The sequence below is a fragment of the Dromiciops gliroides genome, chromosome 5, assembly GCF_019393635.1.
Source record: "Dromiciops gliroides isolate mDroGli1 chromosome 5, mDroGli1.pri, whole genome shotgun sequence".
NCBI lineage: Eukaryota > Metazoa > Chordata > Mammalia > Microbiotheria > Microbiotheriidae > Dromiciops > Dromiciops gliroides.
In genome coordinates this window covers 5396432-5419466 of record NC_057865.1, presented here as the reverse complement: position 1 = coordinate 5419466, position 23035 = coordinate 5396432, and the positions used below count along the sequence as shown (strand labels likewise).

The 23035-nt window shown below is 48.8% G+C and overlaps 1 protein-coding gene across 1 annotated transcript; it reads right to left on the bottom strand.

Moving 5' to 3' along the window:
- Nucleotides 1-497: 497 nt before the first annotated feature.
- On the bottom strand, nucleotides 498-22670 carry TMEM106B (transmembrane protein 106B). The gene is made up of 8 exons (XM_043967762.1): nucleotides 22388-22670; nucleotides 15508-15736; nucleotides 10361-10424; nucleotides 6005-6164; nucleotides 3601-3741; nucleotides 3243-3292; nucleotides 2532-2585; nucleotides 498-703 (listed from the first exon to the last, which is right to left on the bottom strand). The coding sequence occupies exons 2-8, from the start codon at nucleotides 15725-15727 to the stop codon at nucleotides 565-567; spliced, it is 828 nt and encodes a 275-aa protein (XP_043823697.1). The 5' UTR covers nucleotides 15728-15736; nucleotides 22388-22670; the 3' UTR covers nucleotides 498-564.
- Between the last annotated feature and the right edge of the window lie 365 nt (nucleotides 22671-23035).

The window sequence follows — 23035 nt, the reverse complement described above, 5'->3', positions numbered from 1 at the left end:
TTTAAAATGGTCAGAGCTCCTGATCTTCATAATATTGCTTCCAAGCTACAAGCTCCACTATCTTAGAGCCAAAGTCTCGGTTTTACTACTAAGCCTTTCTCATGAAAGTTTCAGGTAAAAACAGGCAGGGTCTCAGAGAAAGAAAGAGTAAGACCCTAGAAGTCAGGAGGGGGCCTGGGTGAAGTCCACATTCCCATCCTTACTAGCTATGACTGTGCCAAGTCACTGAATGTCTCTGAGACTCGATTTCCTTCTCTGGGAAATGGGCACGACCAGTTCCTGCAGTAATTACTAGACAGAGTTGTTGTGAGGACCAAAGAACATAAATAATCCATATGTGAAGCGCCTGGCCAATCCGAGTGCACTATGTTAATGTCAGCTAGCATTATGAAATACAACAGCACAATGGAGGAAAAGGTTCAGCAGGAGTACTCCTACACGTTTCTAGGTGTACCCCTCAGACCACAGAGCGAGCCTGAGGTCTGCCGGTGGCGGGCGCGCCGGCGGGCGCGCCGGCGGGGCTGTGCGGCCGGCACAGCTCTCTCAGCCGCATCCTGGCAGCACCTACTGGGGCGGCTGCAGCACGTTCAGATACTCTGACTGGCCCAGGTGATAGGTCGTGTTTCTGCCACAGTCGACATACTGGTACCGTTCTTGGGAGACTTGCTCCGAGTGCCCCAAGTAAGAGGTTGTCACTGTCACCCTTTAAAAACAAAAACAAGTATGAGGCAGAAAAGGAGACTCACCGACTGGCCCAGCAGTTACCCAACCAGCTCAAAGGGCTAACGATTCAGCCTTGGCGAGGGGCCAACAAGGTCAACAGAACTGCGTGCTGAACCCACTGCACACTGACTTGAATTTGGGGCAATTCTTGGAAAACCTGTTTTTAAAATATACTGAATGATTCAGTGCTTTTTTAAATTCAAGATTTACTCCCACTTCAAAGACAAGAAGGATGGGAGGAAAAAACAGAAATATCAAATCAAGGTCAAAACCCCCAATCCCAAAGGGATGTCAAATCCTACTGAGGCATTCCCCAATTTATTCTCAATGTCCCGCCCACAGAATCGCAGAATTTAGAGGTGGGAAGGACCTCAGGGCCTTTGAGTGCCAGCTCCCCAACAAATGGTCAGCTGGCCTATGCTCATCCTTGTCCCAAGGAGGGTAACTGCGCCACTTGGGGACAACTCTCATTGTTGGGAAGCTTTTCCTGAGCCTCAACTTACCTCTTGATAAATTCTATCCAGGCCCTAGTTCTGCCCTCTGGGGCCAAGCAGAGTACATCTGCTTCTCTTCAATCCCTCCACCCCAAGTCTTCCCAACTCATCTTGACCCAACAATGTGCCGGTCAGAACTGCAGCTGTGTAGAACAGTTCCTCATAGAAACAAAGTTATAAATGGAAGTGAGGTTTCAAGATCCAGGCACCAAAAGTCTGCTTCACATTTGCAATTTAAAAACCCCAAGAACAAAGCATTCTTGAATGGAAGGAATGCAGATTTGGTTCTCTCTCGGCCATGTGCTGCTGTGTGGCCCTGGCCCACCACTCATCAGTCTCCCAGAAGTCCTTTTAGGGGCCCCTCCGTCAAGGCCTCACAATTCAATGATCTGCCCTGTGCGAGCTCCTTGCAAGTCGACTTCACGATTCTTTTAAGAATATGCGGACAGAGAACTCTACTTCCCGTTCACACTCTTGTACCAAACTCCCAACAAAGGTGGTTAAAAAGCAAAGCCTGTTTCTATCGGTTCAATTCTTTTTCAGTTTGTACTTTGTCTGTTTCTGCTCTCAGTGAAAAAGAAACGAGACAGCGAATGCAGCTGCCTAAATCTGGGGGTCTGTCCATTCACCGGCTTCTTTCCTGCCTCTGTTTGCCCTTTTCTGTCATAAAGGCAGGTGTGTCAGGGACAGAAGTCTGGCTCTCAGAACTGTTCTGGCCACAACTCAGGGAATCTGATGGATCTTTTTTATGTTCTACTATCCTTTTCCGATTTCTTCTTTAACCCAAGATTTGTTCAGTAGATTTCTCATTTTTCAGTTTCCACAGAAGACATCTCTTTTTCATTTCTGGAGGAAGATAAGCTAACCGCACAATTTTGTGGCTTTCAGGAATTTCCTTGGCGCAGCCCGAGAAGAGAGGCCATGTCCGGGAGCATTAGTGAGCTGGGTGGCCACTGAAGCGGAAGGCATTGTGCCGCAGCAGGGCCTGCACCACTAACATCGGTACTGTGTCATGGATGTGTCCCACAGGATGGTTCCAGGTGTGAGCCCAGGGTGAGTATCTAGCTGCCCCGACCCCCTGAACCCCTGACCTCCTGACCTCCTGACCCCCTGACCACCAGACTCTCACTGGGCGAGGCTGCTCCAGCCAAAGAGAGCCTTAAAGCCTAAGGTTAAGACCCAGAGGAGCCCCAAACTCTCAGGTTGCTGAAACCAGTAAATGGTTAGGAGACTGTCAAGCACTTGGAGCTGGTCTGCTTCCCGTGTGCATGACGGCGTCACCCAGCCTGGACAGAGAGAAAGCACACCACTTACTGCATCATGACCACGATGTTGTGGACCTTGATGGACTGCAGCCTGCAGAAATCACTGTGAAAGGCAAAGAGTGTCAGCAAACAGGGCCAATGATGGGAAAAGATAAACCTCTCCCCCCCTCCCCTCCCGATGGGGCCCTGGACCCCGACGGCGACCCACCCGCCAGCATCAGGGCTCTGCAGCAGGGGGCACATAGATGGCTGGGCTCTTCAAAGGAGCCGTGTGTCCCCAGACACGCCAAACCCTCCCTCGGGAATAGCTCCTTAGCTCTCCCTCCCCCTCTTCCTTTAACCTAGAACTGTGATTGGGTGACCGCAGGGACTTTCTGGCGTGCAAACTCCCTGCAACAAAGAAGAAGGGCTTAAAGAGTTCCCGGAGGCACTAAGAGAGCTGGTGACCTGCCCAGGGGGACAGAGTCCAAATGAGGAGAAGCAGGGGCTGAGCCCTGGGACTCCTGACCCTGGCCGGGGGGGGGGGGGGGGGGTTGTCTTTGGAGCCCGCTAAAGAATTCAGGGCTTTCCTGCGACCTGGTCCGCTACAGAGAAATCCAAGTGAGTACTTTACAAAAAATAAATCTGGACTCATAAGGCAACAGACGAGAATGTAAAAATACAATTCTGTAGGCAAAAGTATTGTCGTGTAGAAATGAAATCAAGGTTCAGCTTTTAAAATGTGTTCAAGCTACTGACTTAAAAAAGAAGATGGACTTACTACATATAACTCAATTCATCTACTATCGTCGTAGGGACTGTGTAATCAATCTGAAAGATAAAAGGATATTAAAAACGGATTAAAATAATGGTAAGTTTTAAAAGAACATTTCACCAAATTCCTAGAGCCAAAACACCCCATCTCTGTAGGTTCAGTTCCACGATACCTTTCCCCTTCTTTCTAAAATATATTTGCTACATATTTGTTTAAAATTAAGGATCATGAAAAGGAGCTATTGGAGAAATTGAAAACCAAGCCTTTTGAAGACAGTCTGACGCAATCCAACACAGTTTGACGTATTGAAAAATTAAGTTAGGAATCACTTAAGAATGTAAAAAGTTTCCCTCCCACTGTTTACCTGTTTCATATCCAGTGGCCCAATACTGGTGATATTATTTAATCGCGCCTTTCCAATAACAGTTTTTGAAAACTGGACTTGTGCTGTGATGTTTGCAACTTCCACAGAATAATAGTTGTTGTTTGTTATATTCAGTGTGTTCTGCAAAGGGCAAGAAGGAAATTGTAAAATTGTGTCATTCCGTAATCAAGTCCCTTTGGGAAATGTTCTACTCTGGCAGGGGTTGGGAAAGACCACCCATGGGTGCTGCCATCAGAAGCTGACGATCTGGGTTCCCAGCTCCAAGGAAAACGGAAAGCAGGCATCATGGACATGCGAAAGAAGACGCCTCGTGATGGCGACATTTTGTGGGAAGCCACAAGACACATTTACAAATGATGGCCAAGAATCTGCTCTGGCTCCATACACAGAGAGGATTTCACACACGGGGTGAACATTAAGACTGGTGGCAGGCAGTGTGGAGCAGTCCACACAGAACTAAATCTCAGAGTCTCAGAACCCAGCTTCAAGCCCAGGCTCTTCACCTTAAGAGCCGTGTGACCTAGGCTTCGGATCCCTGCTCTACAAAAGGGGCTGGTGCCCCCAGATGGCCTCCACCAGCCCTGTTCTAATCCATTTTCCAAACAACCACTGAAAGGCTAATACTCACACACAGGTCTGACCACGCCACTCCACTCCTGAAGAAACTACCTTGGCTCCCTATTCCCTCTATGATAAATGATAAAAAGTGCTTCCCATGCTGCCTGCAGCTTATCCTTTAATGAACAATTGTCAAGAACCCACTAGGTGTTTATGTGAAGTGCTAAGGATTTAAATACAAAGAATATATATTTTAACAGGGTGAGCGTATACACATGTATGTGTGTATCTGCAGATAGAGATAAGCAGTCACTCCCCAAACACTGATTACACCTACTGTGTGCCAGGCCCTGCCCTTAAGGAGTTCACAGTCTAATAGAACCAGCAAACAGACACATCCACACCGGCTACAGAGAGGATGCATAGGAACGGACTGAGAGAGACGGTACCAAAAGGAAGAGAGGGTGAGAAGGCTTTCTGAAGAAGGTGGGGTGTTAGCTGGGGCTTGAAGAAAGCTGGGGGTCAGGAGTTGGCTGAGCAGGGGGATTGTCCCACAAGGGGCCCAGAGCCAGGGGTGGGGGGGTGGGGGGGGTGGTTGTGTCCTCGGCCCAGCAGGAGGCCGGGGTCACTGGCTGAAGAGGATGGGTTAGGAGGAAGGTGTGTGGGAGAGAGAGAGAGGATTCTCTACCTGATCCTGGAGGACAGCCTGAGGGAGGGAGAACCCCCAGCAGCTACTGCAGCCATTCAAGCACAAGGAGATAAGGGTCTGGATGGGGGGACAGAGTGTGAGAGTGTGGAGTCGGCCTCAGTTTCTTCCATTATAAAATGGGGATAATGACAACACACATGCCACGGGGTTGTGTGAGAATCATCGGAGATGATCTCTACAATGCTTAGTCTGATGCCTTGTACACAGTGGTGCTTCATAAATGCTCATTCACTCCCCCTTTCCCTTTCCTTCTCAATGGAACTACAGGCTGGTGAGAAAATGAAGGAAAGGAATTCAGAAGGCAAAGGACCACAAAAGAATAACACCACAACAGAAACAGCAATTTCCACGCCCAGGACAAATGGCCACTGGGTGGGAACAAGGACAGCCTGCTTACAGCAATCCTCCTTATTCAAAAGCTGCTAGGGTCATGATCTACTTGAACCTCTTTTTTTTTTTTTTTTTTTGGTAGGGCAATGAGGGTTAAGTGACTTGCCCAAGGTCACACAGCTAGTACTCGTCAAGTGTCTGAGGCTGGATTTGAACCTAGGTCCTCCTGAATCCAGGGTCAGTGCTTTATCCACTGCACCACCTAGCTGCCCCTAAATTCTTTATTCTTAATAAATCTATACTCTTGCTTTCAGAGAAAGACCACAGGAGTCACTGAACCCCATGTACCAAGACGTACATGAGTTGCATCCCTGCCCAGTTGACTTAACATTCTGTCCCTGATAATGACACCATTGCGGGGGGAGGGGGAGGGGGGCTTACAACCAACCCTTCTAAACAAAGTTCAAATTCCTCCGTGCAGGATAACAGGCCCAATAATGGCCTCCCTGAATCATTGTGTATTAGGAGCGTTTATCATCCCTTTTTGACAGTTCAGGAATCTGGGGCAGTCAGAGGGGAAGTGACTTGGACAGAGTCACGCAGCTAGTGAATGCCTGAGGCTGGATGTGAACGAAGATCTTCCTGACTCCAGCCCTAAAGCTCTACCCCTGGCCCCCAGCTGCCCCTACCCTAAACTGACGAGGCTTCTGGGAAAAACACATGCCCATGGAAGCAAATGGTTCAAAGAAAAGGAACAAAGTTTTCTGTGTTCATACCTGCACTTACCGTAATATTTAAGTAGATCACACGCTTCGTGTCATCATGACTGACATACGCTGACTTCACCCCAACATACTTCACATCAATGGATCGAGGAAACAGAAAGAAAACGGCCAGGCCAGAAAGGAGCAGACACATAAAGACAGATGCCATCACGTAGAGCTTTCTGGAAGTCACAGAGAAAAGGAGAGTGCGATTCCAAAGAGGAACACGCCACGAACCAGGTGGGAAACTCCGCCTGAGGATACCTGGACCTGTGGGCACTGGCCTTGTCTTCTAATCTTTTCTAACCCAACAACCAAATTCCAATGGGAAACTCCCTGTCCAATGTATCTGCCGTAGATGGGATCCCCCAGCCCGGGCCCATCAGAGAAAGGTTCTCCATTCCCTGGGGCTCGGCTCCTCACATCTCACAGACCCACTGTCAAATATACTTACTTAGGGCCATTTTCCCTCACTCTAATTGTCCATAATAAAGATGATCCTGAGGTTAGCAGGGGGAAAATAAAATGTTCAACTCTTAGAGATTTCAGTTTTTTGACTGGCTTCTTGATTAGTGTGAAAATGAATAGTATTTTAAGAGTTAATTTAAAAAAGAACGCTAAAATATATTTTACTAAAGTATTTAAGGGAAATTTAGTGAACAAATATCAATCTGCATTGTGTTATAATTTCACAAATCATATTTCCCATTCAAATTGGATAACCCTTTCCTAGTACCTTAAACAAATTATAAATTTTAATATTGCATACTGTATGTGACCCTTGGAGAAGACAAGTGGCCTGCAACTTTCTAAGAGCATAAATTACATACGATATGTCCATCTGCATCAGTGGTGGGAGTTTCTACACTAGATTACAAGTCTGGACCCTCAAACCCCCCCCAAAAAAATCCCCACTAAACGAGGCACATAACTCTGCTGTAGTGTTCAATGTAGGCTCGCTTTAAACTTTATGCTTAATCTCTGAAGACTGATCAGTTTAGCAGTTTTTTTATATTTAGATTGGATTGGATGAGCATAGTCTATGAAATATCATTTCATGAAGTCAGTGATCTCCATACTTTTTTGATCACGCACTGCTAGTAAGACACGTCTGAGCCCATTAGACATATAAGGACTATGTATGGACAATTATGTAAAGTTATGAGTCAAGTAAAAATAGAAACTAAAAAAGTACAAGGAAAAGATGCAATAACAGTCGATCCAAGAATCACCATGCAGCAGCCCCTCGAGTTTACTGAACTGGAAGTGGCACAGTCAGCCGTGCATTCCAGAAGGCACTTTGGTAGCTGACAGAAGATGGCCGGGGGGGGGGGGGGCAGTACAGAGACCATTGCAGTGGTACAGACAAGAGGTGACGGGGGGGGGGGGGGGGGGGGGGGCCGGTCGTGTGAGTGAAGCCAAAGGGAAGGAGCGAAGAGGAAGGAGGCAGCTCGGCCTGCAGGGGACTTCTGGCCCCTCAAAGAAACCAGGCTTGAAGGCCCTGCTTTGGGGAAAGAAGCGGAAAAGTCAAGCTTTCCCAAAGGGCAGTGTCGTAACAATCAGTTCATGAGTTTGCTTTGGGTGAAATCAATCGGCCAAGTTATAATCAGATGAGAATAGTTGTACAAGAGCACTCAGCACAGTGCCGGGCACACAGCTGGCGTGCCACCCGGGCAGGCAGAGAAAAACAGTGTCTGACTTCAAGGTGCTTAAGGAAAATGCACAATAAATGCCTTTGTCATGAGGAGCATTCATGCAGGGCACGGCACCTGAGCCTCCAGCTCGTCTGAGACTCATGGAGAGACCACAACTGGCTCTGGAGATGCCAGCCCTGTCCCTCCTGCAGACCCATGCTTCCTCAGACCAGCTCTGGCCTCTGCCTTTGGACCTCAGCTTCTTCACCCATCAACGGGGAATGATATGCACAAGACCCACCTCAGGAGAGGCTGAAGCATCACGGAACCAGGAGGGTCTGGAGCAAGGAATGACATGGTGTGTGTGTGGGGGTGTGTGTGTGTGTGCACACACACACACACAGAGCCAGAGAGACAGTGACAGAGGCATAGAGACACAGAGAGGGAGAGAGGGGAGAGGGAATGAGACAGAGACAGACTGAGAGAGAGAGAGAGACAGTGACAAAGGCACAGAGACACACACACACACACAGAGAAACAAAGAGACAGACAGAGAGATAAAGAGAGACGGGGGGAGAAAGAGTGACAGAGGCAGAGAAACAGAGAGACAGAGAGGACAGAAGAGAGAAAGGCAGAGAGAGAGAGACAGAAAGGGGCGGGGGGGTGAGAGAGACAAACACACACACACTCAGAGCCAGAGAGACAGTGACAGAGGCACAGAGACACAGAGAGGGGGAGAGGGAATGAGACAGAGACAGACTGAGAGAGAGAGAGACAGTGACAAAGGCACAGAGACACACACACACACACACAGACAAAGAGACAGACAGAGAGGAGAGAAGAGAGAAAGATAGAGAAAGGGACAGAGAGAGACAGAGAGACAGAGAGAGAGGTGGGGGGGGGGAGGAGCGAGCACGAGCGCAAACCCCTGCACCCTTGGCAAGCCAGGGGAGGGCCTGGGATGGTGGAGTGCAATCTGAGCCTTCCAGGTCTCAGGAAGGCGAGGGGACGAGGGCAGTGAAAGCCCACTCAGTGTGGGAAGGCAGCAGAGCTGTGGGATTCTCACGTGGTAAATAGAAAATACAGACTCTATGTGGGAGGCCACAGGAGCCAGGCGGAGCACTATTGGGGTTTGAATTCAATTTTCCTCCTTGTGTGGCCTTGGTAAGCCCCCCCACCTCAGTCCTCTCTCTAAAAACAATCCCAAGGTCCGTCCCCTCCTGCCCTGCAGCCTCAGGTCCTTAGTCTCAACAAGAAGCTTTAAGGCCTGTGCCCAGGTTATCTCATCTGTCTCTCTTATTACCCCATTCTACAGATAAAGAAGCTGAGGTAGGGTCCCAACTCCAGTCTACCTGGCACCAGGTCTGGTCTTCTACTCCTAGCAGCACCTGTTCCCGGAAGGGACTGCTTTCTCCTTCCAATGAATGAGCTCCTAAAGAAGTGACACAGCTTTCATGGCTAAGTGATTATGAAGCTTTTAGGTATCGGGGTGTGTGCGTGCACACACACAGAGTCATCCCTTGACATTCCAGGGTTTGGTTATTGGCAGGTTGGCCATCGATAACTAAATGGGAGCTTTTGGAGATTTGCAGCATATGAGGAAAACTTCAGGTGATGTGCATATGTAAAAACTTAAATTAGTTACAGATGCATAAGCTGTCTAATACACATCCATTTTATCATTTACTACCAGATAAATGTATACTATGGTTAAAACTCCGCCTGAGTTTCAGCTTAGTGAGCTCTTTGGCAATGCCTCCTGCCTCCTTGGTCTCTTGACCATCTGTCAAATATAGTTTTTGTTTGCCCATCTCCTACAAAAAAATAATAAACAGATCAGAGATCATAATGTCCTACAAGAAAACCCAGATCAGAGACCCAGTTTATTTGTCCCCCCCCCTCCCCCGCTGAGGGAATAGAAGGTTTCTCTGCTCGCTGGTTACCTCGTGTTGTCAGTTTCATTAGCAGATACTGTAACGAGAATGGATGGAATGGAGGCAGTTTTAACAATTTCACACAGAACAGAACAAGTGTGGAGGGAATGCAGAAGCACCGGGATAAGGTGACAGGATTCCAAAAAGGAGCTTGGTGAGGATGGGGACACCCGGGTGTCCCCACAAGATAGGGACCCACTGTCCTGGGGACTTATCTGCCAGCTACCGGGGTTCAGCTGGGAGTTCAGGTGAAGGGCATTTTGCTCCTATTAACCCAGGGTTTCATAAAATACTTTTGGATGACGAGGCAGCTCCATCAAATCCAGGGGATCCATACATTCATATCAACACCTCCAAACCCAGTCGTGTGATTTTCTCCTTGGATGGGGCACTTTTTTAGGAGAAGGAAATCCATGCGGACCCGGCGTAGTGGGCAAGATACTGATCTCTCTTTATGGAAGCAGTGTGTCGTCTTCCCGATTTTGTGTCTTCAATAAATAGGGTCAGAATGATTAAAATAGAGGCTAGAGTTACTTGTGGTTTCTCACGTTGGTGGGGAAGGGTCCTGTACCCTGAGTCCCCATGGATGTCGAGAGATGACCACAGACACATGTGCCCAGAACTGGGAAGGGGCCACCCAATGACTACAATACAATGACTAAAACCAACATATTATACACTATACACTATACACAGCACCCCTCTGAAGTTATATACATCCCAATCACTTGAACCATAAGATTTGTCTGACACATTTCTCTTCAAACATAGAAAGCATGCAAATATTTGTTTTCTTTTGTCTCTACTTACGTTCTTCTTGGCCTTAGTCTCTGATCACTATAGGGAATCAATGCCACAAGCTGATTTTCCTGGCCTACAAATACAAGAAGCACTTTTAAAAGAAATTTACACGGTTAAATAGAAACCCAGTAAAACCCAGGGCAACATTGGTGTGGACAGACCAAGAAAACAATGCTTTAGAAGGTTATCGGCCTATAAAGTTACAAGGAGACACACCACCATGACTGTGGAGGAACGGGCACAAGTGAGCAAAGAAGGGGTAAACTAGGGGCTTACTCTAAACAAACATAAAACATTCTCAGGAAGACACATTTGCCTAGTCAGTAAGATGTCTTCCCAAGTACATAAATGAAATAGAAATTACTGTGCCATTTTCTATGACGTCCATGAAAATGCGACATGTCACTTTAGGAATTTCCACCTATTTTCAACAGATCTTCAAACAATGCCCACTAAGGAATGTTATCAGGAATTAGCCTTCTACATCAGGAATTCCGAGCCTTTCTTTGGGTAATGGATCTTCTGGACAGTTTTGGGAAGCACATGAGGAATGTTCCTCAGAACAGCATTTTAGATGCACGAAATAAAACAGGATTCCTGAAGAAAGCAGTTATACTGAAATAGATTTTGAAGCAGCAGAGATCCCTGGTTAAGAACCCCTGTCTTTTGTGTTAACTAAATTATTTGTGGACAGGCTGTGCTTTCTAAAAGTATTTGCTACTTATATATTAATGGCGATTGTGCCAGTTTGGCCAGTAAACATTTATTATTAACTCATATTACATATTATTAAAGTATCGACTGCATGTCTCCCTGACGTCCCCACTAGCCACTGGCTTACAGGCCCAAACAACTACACACCCCTAAGAAACAGCCTTCTGAGCCAAGAGCCTGTGGAGACAAGGTGTGGGGAGTAAAAGAGAGAGCCTGACCCTGGTGTGTGTGTGGGAAGGGGTTGTCCCCCTTAGATAGAGGTGGGTCACCATACACTGATCTAAGCTAATTAGCATCATTTAGCTCCATTGATTGCCATAAATCGAGGGACAGCATATTCTAAAGTTTAGGTGCTTCTCCCCCCAACTCAATGAAAGAATCAATCTACGTTCCTTTGGTTCACCAGAGCTCATCTCATGCACGGCTTAAAATTTCCTCCTAAGAACTGAACTTTCTGGGGTGAGGGGCAGAGAGCAACTTAAGACTGCCTGGGTTTCTCCTAGAAATCCATTGTTCATCATTATTTTCTCACATTTTCTAAAAATCCCCTTTGCCCTCTCCAACGATCAGACTTATCTTTGTGTTATCACCACTTTTACAATCACCAGAAACTTTCATAGCTTTCCTTCTCATAAAGAAACTTTCATGCTCTTTCCTCTGGTCTTCACGGCCCTTGACAATGTTTACAGCCGAGCTCATATCTTCTTATTTCCCTACGGCATCTGCCCCTTTATCCAAACTGATGGAAATGAACACACCTTGTATTCTGCACACATCAAGCCCCACACCTGGAATCCCCTCCCCTCAAATATTTACCTAATTATAAAAGTCGTACATGCTTAATGGTCCCCTCCACTCTGACCTCCTCCCATAAAGGCCCCTGGATCACCAGCTAGTCTGTCGGATCCCACTTTGGGACTCATGCAATTAATTAAACTGCTCGCTGTTCTAAGAGACCTTTAGCTATTTCGCCTCTAGACTGTTAATGTATGGATTGTTCATTTTTACCCGATTACAATGTTTCTCGTTAATGAATTGTAAACTCCCTGAAGCTTACTAGCTTCTATCACAGAGACATCTTCACCTGTCAATGCCCAAACCAAAGGTGTTCTCCCCTGCCGTCCCTCCCCCTTCTTAACTTCTTCCTCACTTTTCAGGGCACCAGCCTCTTCCCAGGCCCCAAACCTACAAGTGTCCCGCCTGACTCCTCACTCTCTCTCACCCCCAGACCTAATATGTGGGAATCCTGTCAGTTTGGCCTTCCTAGCATCTTCTGCAAACGTCCCTGGCCTCCCTGTCTCACATCTCAGCCCATTCTAGTCCATCTTCCACTTAGCAGGGCAACGGAGCCTCCTCAAGGGCAAGTCTGACCATGTCACCTCAAGAATCAATCTGTTTGGCTTTTAGAGCCCTTCATCCCCCGGCTCCTTCTCCCTCTCCAGTGTCCTTGGACCTCATTCCCTTCCACACACTCAGCTCTTCACACCACCCCCTCCATCTCTCCCATCAGTGCACCTTTGCGGAATGGTCCTCATGCCTGGAATTCATTCATTCTCATTCTCCCTCACCCCCGGTCCCCCCCCCCCCCCCGACTTATCAGAGTCCCTGGCACATAGCAACTGCTTACTAAATGCTTCATGCCTTATCGTTGAAAACAGGACTGATGCCTCCTATGCCTTAGCATCTTGCACAACACCGAGCACGGTGCTTTACATACAATCACCTCTCCTTTCTTGTCTATCGACACGATAACCCTCTTATGATTCTTTGAAACGTCTGCATTTGGAGAGTGGGCAGTTAGCGCTAGTTCAGTTTTTTATTGTTTTAGCAGTAAAAGGCCAGGCCTCATTCTAAGACAAGGAGTAATGACCACGTGATGGTCACATGTAAATAAAGGTTAGTCACGTGAGGGTGAAATGAAGCAATCAAGCAGGAGACAAGTCTCTCCTGTCTGAAGCCAACCCGGTGGCAGGGGCTTCAGCACACACTCCCTTGACCCAGATTTCTTTAGCTAACCTCATGGGCTCCCCAACAGGGGAGCACTCCACAGGGGCTTATTCCCTTCCCTATCACCAGCTATCCAGGAAATCTGGTGCTCTGCTTAGTCCTTGGCGTAGGACCAAGGGAGGGAGGAGGAAGAGGAGGAAGTCCAAAGTAACAGAGGAAAAGGGAGTACGGGAGCAACCAGGGTGACATTTTTGCCCCGCCCTGGCACAGGTCATTTCCAAAGTGAGGTCAAGAGTCCTTTCTAGGGTTGTTGTTTGTCCTTCGTTCTCCAAGAGGACCATGACATTGGGGCGATGTCACAACTTGAAGAGGACTGGACTGAAGTCAGGAAGAAAGAGAAAAGCACAGGGAACTTAGCAGCCACCTCAGATTTTTAAAAGGCTGTTCTAAGGCACACTAATACATTGCTGGTGGAGTGAAGAGCTGGCTGAACTATTTAGCCAGGACAGTGATTTGAATTCATATTAAAGAAGGGCCTAAAATGCCCACACTCCAATCCAAGGAGGTCCAAGCCAGCCAACCACCATGGCTTTATTAAGCACCCACTAGGGACTGGGTATGAAAAGGGAAACACAAAGCAGTGTCTACACTAATGTTCACTTCAGTCCTGCGATGGGCCCAGGACGTGAAGAGCTTTAAATGGCAAACAGAGGAATTTACATTTGATTCTGGAGGTAAGAGGGGCTGGGAAGGTCCCTGATTTACCAATACGTTCATAGCAGGCATTTCAAGAGCTGAAAATGAGGTAGTCACCTATATTCTGGGGAATGGCTGAACACACTGGAGTAGGTGAGTAGAGTGGAACATGACAGCACTCATGAGCATTCTCCTGCAACCCTTCCCTCGCCTGAACACCCCTATTTCTGTTAGGGGAACCACCATCCGGGTCCACGTCAGGGGGAGCCTCAAATCTTCCCCAACCCCACATATACAATTAGTTGCCAGACATGTCATTTCTATCCCTGAACATCATTCACCTCCATCTCTGTCTCTCATTAAACATACAGACACGTGCACACACGTGTGCAAATACACAGTCCCGAACACACACACACACACACATATCCACGTGTGTCTGCACACAAGCAGCCAGCAAGCTCACCCCAGCGTCTCTCAACAGCACTACTGTAACAACCTACAGGTCGATCTCCAGGCTCAGATGTCCCTCCCTCAGACTTGTCCTGTTTCTGATCCTGCCTGAATCCCCTCCCTTCTCTTCTCATCCCTGTCTGGGCACCTGTAGTTGAACATTTGGATGCTTGTAATGCTGGCCTGTAGTTCCCGTGCCCAGCTGAAAATGAGGTCTCCCAGACCTTCCTGCTCCCCAACACGCCTTACGTCATAAAAGTGCTCAGTGAATACCTGCTCATCTTTTGAGAACAGCGGTAGTTTCTGAAGTTCTCGGCTCATGGCTGGCATGACTCTTGATGAGCCGCCTCGCCTCATGAGCAAGATCTGAGACAGCCTCTGATTCGGGCTGTTCTTTCTCCCTCCATGATCCCCGTTAACAGACACTGAAATGTGTCGGGGCGACGGCAGTCCGAGAAGTCCTGGCTGTTCCTTGGGTCCTGACACTCTTGCACTCCCAAGATGAGCTGCCCACTCTCCTGGCATTCCTTATGCCTCCAGCCTGACTGTGTCGCCTGACTTCCCGCACTCCCTTCAGTCTCATTCTCTACAGTCTGGACAGTTCAGATGGCTCTCTTTGCACCCCAGCCTGCCCTGTCTTCTCAGCTTGTGATGGCCTCTGCCAAACTTCCTCCATCTCCACGTGGTGAAGTCTCTGCCTTCACCCAAGGCCTGGCCTTGAGCAGCACCTCCTCCCTGCAGGCTGTCCCGGTGCCCTCAAGGTGCCTCTGCCCCCCCCCAAGGTCCTTGGTGTTTCCCCAGAACCTCTCTTCCCCCCGAGTCTCCCCTCACCAGCCCGTCCACTGAAGACAAACAAGCCTATTGGCCGGATCCTGCCTTTTGAATTCTCTCCCACCTCCGTGCTGCTGCACAAACGGTGCCCACCGCCCAGCTCTGCAACCACTGTCTTTGGCAAGGCTGCTGTCTGCTCCTTCCCATGGCTTATGCCTTCTCCCTTCCCAAATGACCCTCTATCTAATTATCCAAGAGAAGATGAGTTCTCTTTCCTCCCGGCCCTGTATGCCACTAAGTCCTCACCACTGGCTGAACTGTCAGCTGCAATAACCCATTTGGCGTTGAAGACAGTGCAGCTTCCTACCCAAGTAAGCTTTCTGAAGGCGGGGGTCTGGGACTCATTGGACCTTTGCCTCCCCAAGGCCTAACGTGGAGCTTGGCCCCTGGTCATCAGGAAGGACTTTTAGAACTGAACGGGAGGCCTTTTCCTTCATTCAGGGGTTTGCTAACACGGGGCGAGGCGAACAACAGCCTTACTCTGGGGGGAAAAGAAAACACATGAAACGACTCACCCCGGGGAATCCTGCCTGTCCCCTGACAAGTCGGGCAGGTGACGCTGTCTCTTCCTGTGAATTCCACATAGGGAAACTGAGAGACATCTCCATTTCGCCCATCTTCATTATGGCTTTCGGAGTGAATTAAGCCGTTCTTCATGTGATCAGAAGATGGCATTCCATCATAACCATCGTCTTTACAGGAATGCAAAGGTAAGTGAGAAAAGGATTTACCCATGGCCGATACCTGTGGAAAAAATGACTGTAAACTTAAGGAACAAGAAACACACTCCAGAGGGAATTTAAAGTTATTATTAACACAAGGACTTTGACATTACCCTTTAAAGACATCTGCTAGTTATTGCAATACTCAAATTTTGGTGTGCCAAAATGCTGCTGAAAATGTTACTGAATTTCTGAGGATTGAGCTATTTTTATCGTTTTCGGCAAAGAGAAGCAGGACACTGCAACGGTGACAGAGTCAGCCAGGAAAACCTGAGGGGCCGAATTTCCCCTCTGCCTCCCACTCACTGCTCTCTGCTCCTGGACAAGTTACTTCCCTGTCTGCACCCCAGGAAATGCTAAGTCTGTAAACTGAAAACCCTTTACACTGCTTCGGAGATGGAGCTTCCTCCCTGTGCATTGTCTGGTACAATAAAATCATAGATTTTGACAACAAAAAAGAAAAAAACCCAAGACACACCCCCAGCTTCCTCCAACTCATCGAGGGTTGCATCCTGTCTGAGGGGGAAAGCCCTGGGCCAGCCATTATTGATTGGATCTCTGTGGTGGTGGCCAAGCTTTATTTTCCTTATCTGTAAGTGGGCATCAATGAGAAGACTGAAATGGCCTCACAGGAATGGTGCAGGGAAAGGAGAGAGAATACACAGAGTGAATGTTCTGTCTCAATAACCAGTGTCAGTAGTGGTTAAAAGAATCACAATAGCTAATGCTGACGTAACTCTGTGTGCCTGGCATCGTGCTAAGCACTTGGCAGATATTATCTCATTCCATCCTCACCATAACCCTGGGAGGAAGGTACTATTACTGTCCTCATTTTACATTTGAGGAAACCGAGGCAAACAGAGACCAGCGACCGACTCAGAACCACACAGCTAGGAAGTGTCTCAGGAGGGATTTCCACTACAGGTGGTCTTCCTGACTCCAGGCCCAGCACCCTCTCTATTGGGAGGGTGTTGGCCTTGCTAAGACTTCACTTTGGGGCAACATTCAGGAACGACTTCTTTTCAGTTCTTCAAAGAGAAACAGTCGATTCTTATTTTAATTTTATTTTAATATTGGTTTCTTTTTGGACTGTAGTTCTTTTCTCACTCGTATAAGGAACTCTGAGTCAAGAAAGGTCCTGTAGCCCAACTGACTAGCCCTTGATTGCACATTAGGCTTAAGAGTCATCACATTGAGAATGAACATTCTGAGCTAAAGAACTAAATGAAGTCTGACCTACAAAGAGGAGCTAAAAAGGTGAGTTTTAACCCACTATAATCGTCCGCCTCCACATGAAAGGTTTTTAAGTCACTAAATGCTTATACCTTGAAAATGATAACAAAACCCTCACTCTTTGTAGATGATATGATGGTCCTTAGAGAGTCATCTAAAAAATACTCAAGGCAGCTAGGTGGCACAGTGGATAGAGCACCGGTTCTGGATTCAGGAGGACCTGAGTTCAAATCTGACCTCAGACACTTAACACTTACTAGCTGTGTGACCCTGGGAAAGTCACTTAACCCCAACTGCCTCACTAAAAAACAACAACAACAACAACAACAAAAAACCACACACACACACACACACAAAAACCATACTCGAAACAATAGCTTTAGCAAAATCATAGGATAGAAAATAAACCCATATAAATCACCAGCATCTCTATACACGGCCAACAAAGTCCAGCAGCAAGAGATAGAAAGAGAAATTCCATTTAAAGTAACAGTACACAATATAAAATACTTGGGAGTCTACCTGCCAAGAAAAACCCAGGAACTCTATGAACACAACTACAAAATGCTTTTCACACAAATATAATCAAATCTAAATAATTGGAAAAATATTAATTACTCATGAATAGACCAAGCTAGACAATTCTACCTAATTCTACCTAAATTAATTTACTTATTCAGTGCCATGCCAGACTACCTAAAAATTATTTTATAGAGCTGGAAAAAATAACAAAATTCATCTGGCAGAACAAAAGGTCAAGAATATCAAGGGAAGTGATGGAAAAAAAATGCCCAGGAAGGTGGGCTAGCTGTACCAAATCTGAAACTTTACTACAAAGCTACAGTCATCAAAACTATTTGGTCCTGGCTCAGAAAAAGAGTGGAGGATCAATGGAATAGGTCAGGCACAGAAGACACAGCAGTAAATGATTTTAGTAATCTACTATTTGATAAACCCAAAGACTCCAGCTTCTGGGATAGGAATTCAGCATTTGACAAAAACTGATGGGAAAACTGGAAGATAGTATGGCAGAAACTAGGCATAGACCAACATCTTATACCATATACCACAATAAGGTCAAAATGGGTACATGAAGGGGGATAGCATAGGTAAATTAGGAGGGGAAGGAGTAGTTTATCTCTCAGATTTATGGAGAGGAGAATTTATGACCAAACAAGAGGTAGAGGATATTATGAAATGCAAAATGGATGATTTTGATTACATTAAATTAAAAAGTTTTTGTACCAACAGAAGCAATGCAGCCAAGATTAGAAGGGAAGCAGAAAGCTGGGAAACAATTTTTATAGACAGTGCTTCTGATAAAGGCCTCATTTCTACAATATATAGGGAACTAAATCAAATTCATAAGAATGTAATTCATTCCCCAATTGAGAAATGGTCAAAGGATATGAACAGGCAGTTTTCAGATGAAGAAATCAAAGCTATCTATTGCCATATAAAAATGCTCTAAATCACTATTGATTAGAGAAATTCAAATTAAAACAAATCTGAGGTACCGCCTCATACCTATTAGATTGGCTAATGTGACAAAAAGGAAAATAATAAATGTTGGAGAAGCTGTGGAAAATTTGGAACACTAATGCATTGTTGGTGGAGTTGTAACCTGATCCAACCATTCTGTAGAGCAATTTGGAACTATGCCCAAAGGGCTATGGGACTGTGCATATACCCTTTGACCCAGTAATACCACTACTAGGTCTGTATCCCAAAGAGATCATAAAAAAGGGAAAAGGACCCACATGTATGACAATATTTATAGAAACTCTCTTTGTGGTGGCAAAGAATTGGAAATCAAGGGAATGCCCTTGAATTAAGGAATGACTGAACAAGTTGTGATATATGAATGTAATGGAATACTATTGTGCTGTAAGAAATGATGAGCAGGGGGGCAGCGAGGTGATGCAGTGGATAAAGTACTGGCCTTGGATTCAGGAGGACCTGAGTTCAAATTCAGCCTCAGACACTCGACACTTACTAGCTGTGTGACCCTGGGCAAGTCATTTAACCCTTACTGTCCCACAAAAAAAGAATTTTAGAAAAACCTGGAAAGACTTAAGCGGACTGAGGCTGATTGAAGTGAGCAGAACTAGGCACAAAGTAACTGCAACATTGTGTGATGATCAACTGGGATAGACTTAGCTCTTCTCAGCAGTACAATGATCCAAGACAATTGTCTTAGGGCAACATGACTAATGCATTAACATGTTTAATGTGATTGTCCATATAAAACCTTTATCAGACTGCTTTCTGTCTTGGGAGGGGAGAGGGAAAAAAATTTGGAAATAAAAATCTTATGAAAACAAATGCTGCAAATTATCTTTACATATAACTAGAAAATAATAAAATACTTTTATGATTTAAAAAAATAGGAAAAAAGAGAAAATGATTCCTATTTTGTAATAAGAATGTAAATAACAATGGTAACAAAGGGAGAAGGAGGCTGCTACTCCCATGCGATTACCAGGTAAAGGATAAAATAAAAGTAAGAAAGGACCTAAGAGACTCATCTGGTCCATTCATTTTACAAAGAAGGAAACTGAGGCCTAGGAGCTGAACTGATGTGGCAAGAGCAGTGAGTTGGGACTCGAGGCTGGATCCTGCCTTGATCTCTAGAGCACCCCATGGTACGAGGGCCTCTTAATACCCAAGAGAAGGCCGACACCTTGGCAACTGTGATTGCAAACCTTCAGGGACCACACTAACCAGAAGGCCGGAGAATAAATTCAAAGCCACGCCGAGTAGCCACCTGAACAAGAGGGAGTTGCTCCACCGCTCCGGCCATAACCGCACTTGCTATTGCTACCAGCAGCTACAATGGTGGGGCTTTCCAGGACAGAAAAACCCATAGACAGGCCACTGACAACTCCCCCCTGCCTAGGGCAGTCCTACTTGGGAGATCAGCTGGGAGCCAGCTTTAGTAGGCCCTAAGTGGGCACATTCAAAGAAGAACTGACTTCCCAGAAGAACACAATCTAAGCTTTCATCTGTCTGAGTGAACCCGCCTCTAATCACTGCTTCTTAAGAGCTGAAATGAGGTCAATCCAAAAGGATCAATTGTAACCAACATCCTTAGGAGCCCCCAAAAGCATGACCTGAGCCACTGAAATGCAGCTGGTTTCCTTTGTTTGGATGGGGGGCAGAGAGGAAGGGAAGTATCTGTAACCTCAAGAATAAACAGCTGAACAACAATGCCCTGGGCAGAGGAGTGAGAAGCTCAGGTACCCACAGAAAGAGCACAAGGAACCTCTGACTAGAAGACCTGAGCCCAGAGACCGTGGGAAAGTCATTGAACAGGTTTCGACTTGAACTGGGCTTGGTCAAGACTGAACATCTAAAACCAGCTAAGACATCTGGCCCTGTCAGACGGACAGTATTTTCCTCACCACACTGTGTCACAAATAGCACGAGAAAGGGGGTCCCCATTTACAAAAAGAAAATAGAGGGAAGAGGCCAAGGACAAAAGTGAGAATGCATGAGTCAGGATGTGAACCTGTCCGGGCCCGGCACCTGGACTGGGCCCTCGGAGCTGCGAAGTAACCTTCTCTCCCTCTCCTGCCCCATCCTCCAGCTGAGAGCCGGCCTCCCCTGAAATAGCCAGGGCCAATCCCCAAGAGCTCCCCCTTCTCCTCTTCTCCCGGCACCCCTAAGTGTTTGCTGCCCAAAGGTGAGCTTGCCTGGCCCAGGCTTGCCCCTCCACCCCGCGGGCCCCAGCACTGCCCCCCCTTTCCCTTCTCTTCCCACTGCCCACAAACAAGCCCATGTCTCTCCCATCCACAAAACCCCCTCGCTTGGTCCTCCCCTCCTTGCTCACTGTCCCCTCTCTCTCTGCCCTACTTGGTGACCAAGCTCCAGGAGAGGACCATCTACACCGGGGCTTCCGCCTCCCTCCTCTCATCCCGTCTGAACTCTCTCCGTTCCCATCCCTCAGCCGACGCCACTGCCTCCAAAGACAATGACCTCTCTTCGTGGCCAGACCCAGTGGGCTTTCCTCGGCGGTCACCCTCTCTGACCGCTCTGTGGCCTTGGCCACTGTCCCTCGCCCTGCTCCTGAGCAGCAGCTCCTTTCTGTCCTTTTGTCTCTCCCCCAGGTCTTCTCACGACTCTGTCCTGGGCCCTCTTCTCCCTCCGCACTCAGCCACTTGGTGACCTCATTGGCTCCCACGGATGCCCTCTCCCCTTTGCTGAGGAGTCTCAGATTCCTCCCAGCCTGGCCTCTCCAGATGCGTGGTGGTCATCCTACTTCGGACATCTCATAGGGCTTGGCTTCTTACCCGCCCCGCCCCCAAAGCGGCTCCCTTCCCCCACCTCCCTGGTGCCAAGGGCACCAGCTGACGTTCCCTGTCCTCACCATCTCATCTGTTGCCAATTCTGATCAATTTTACCTGCTGGGCACTTGTCCCCTGAGCCTGCCCCACACCTGGACCCCCTCAATAAGAGCCCTCTCCGCCGGCTGCCAAGCTGACCCACAGAAGCTCAAGTCTCCCAAGGTGGCTGATCGAGGCCCCCACGGCCCCGTGCTCCCCCCTCTCGCAGTGGGCAGCCTCCCCTCGGTTCCCGGGGTGCTGTCCCTCCACCCCTTCCTCCTACTCGGTCCACAATTGCTCCCCTCCCAGTTTTCCGTGACCCCCAACAGGCTGCAGAAAACAGGGGCTTCTTCCACGTCTCACTGCCACCCACAGCGGCCCCGAGTATCCCACCCGCCCTGGACAGCGGGACATCTGCAGGCATGGTCACGCGTGAGGAAAGGCTGGGTCAGAGGGGAGGGGGCCGCTCCTGCCCGTTCAGGTTGGGGCTCCGTGGACGGTCCCAGAGAGCTGGGCAGCCTCTGGATCACAGGCGCCTGCAGGTTCAAGAGTCATCTCGGACACCTGTGAAGACCCCACCTGGGGCAAGGGTTGGACGGCCCCGGGGCCCGGGTTCAAATTCTGCCAGCGGTGTCCGGCCAAGCGACCCTATCCCCCATCCCCCACCCCGGATCCCCCCATCCCCTCCTCGGTAAGAGGGGAGGGTACCGCCCACTTCACAATCCATCAGCACAGATTAAGCACCTGCTGTGTGCAGTGCTGAGCCGCAGCGCCTGCTCTCGGGGCGCTTACAGTCTAGGAATGCGGACCGAGCCGGAAGGGGGGCCCCCAAGATCGGGTTGGGGGGCGGGCACGGTACTAACGTGCGGATGGGGGAGGGGGCTCTGCAAACGGGGGGGCTGTTATTATCCACCCTCCTGGGGACAAGGGGGTGCAGGCTCGGGGTGCCTCGGGCCCGGGGGGAGGCTGCTATTCTCGGGGGTCCCTCCGCCCACGCCGGGGGGGGGGAGCTCCCTGACATCAGCGACGATCAGGGTTGCGGCCACCGCCCTTGGGAAGGGTCAGGCCCCGCCCGCCCCCAGCCCCTCCCTGCCCCCTCCGGGGTCCCGCCTCACCTGGACGGGGGCCTGCGGGCTCCCCAGCCCCAGCCCGGCTCCTTCTTGGCCCCGGCGCTCCCTTGCTCCGGCTCGCTGGGCTCTCCGACGGTCCCTGCACTGCGCCTGCGCGGACGGCGGCGGGGAAGGCGGAGTCTGGAGGAGGGAGGGAAGAAGACCGGAGCGAAAAGAGGGCAGGAGCAGCGCCTGACCTGGAGGCCGCTGTTTACATCAGGAGACGCTGCGCGCAGGCACCTGTCACATCACTCCTCCGAGCCCGGATTTCTTTTAGGGCCAGCATCAGTTACGGATGTGCGCATGCGTCTAAACCCTGAGTCCGGGATTCCGGGACCGTGCCCCGGAAACCACCCTTGTTCCCGGATGTGCGCATGCGCACACGCCGCGCGGCTACCCCGTTTTGACTGGGAATCCTCACCAGCGGCGGTCGCTGCGATGCGCATGCGTTGGGGCTGCGGGTCCCTGACTTCTTGACCAGGGTCTTCCTAGGCGAAGAGCCTCGTCCTTCTGCGCCCTCGGCCCCGCCCCCCGCCGCCCCCCGCCCGCGTCTGCGCGCACGTGGAGTCCCCGAGGGACGCGATGCCTCCGTGGGCGGGTCCGCGGTGGCGCGCCCTGTGCTTGGACAGTGGGCGTGGGATGCCCCCAGGCCCC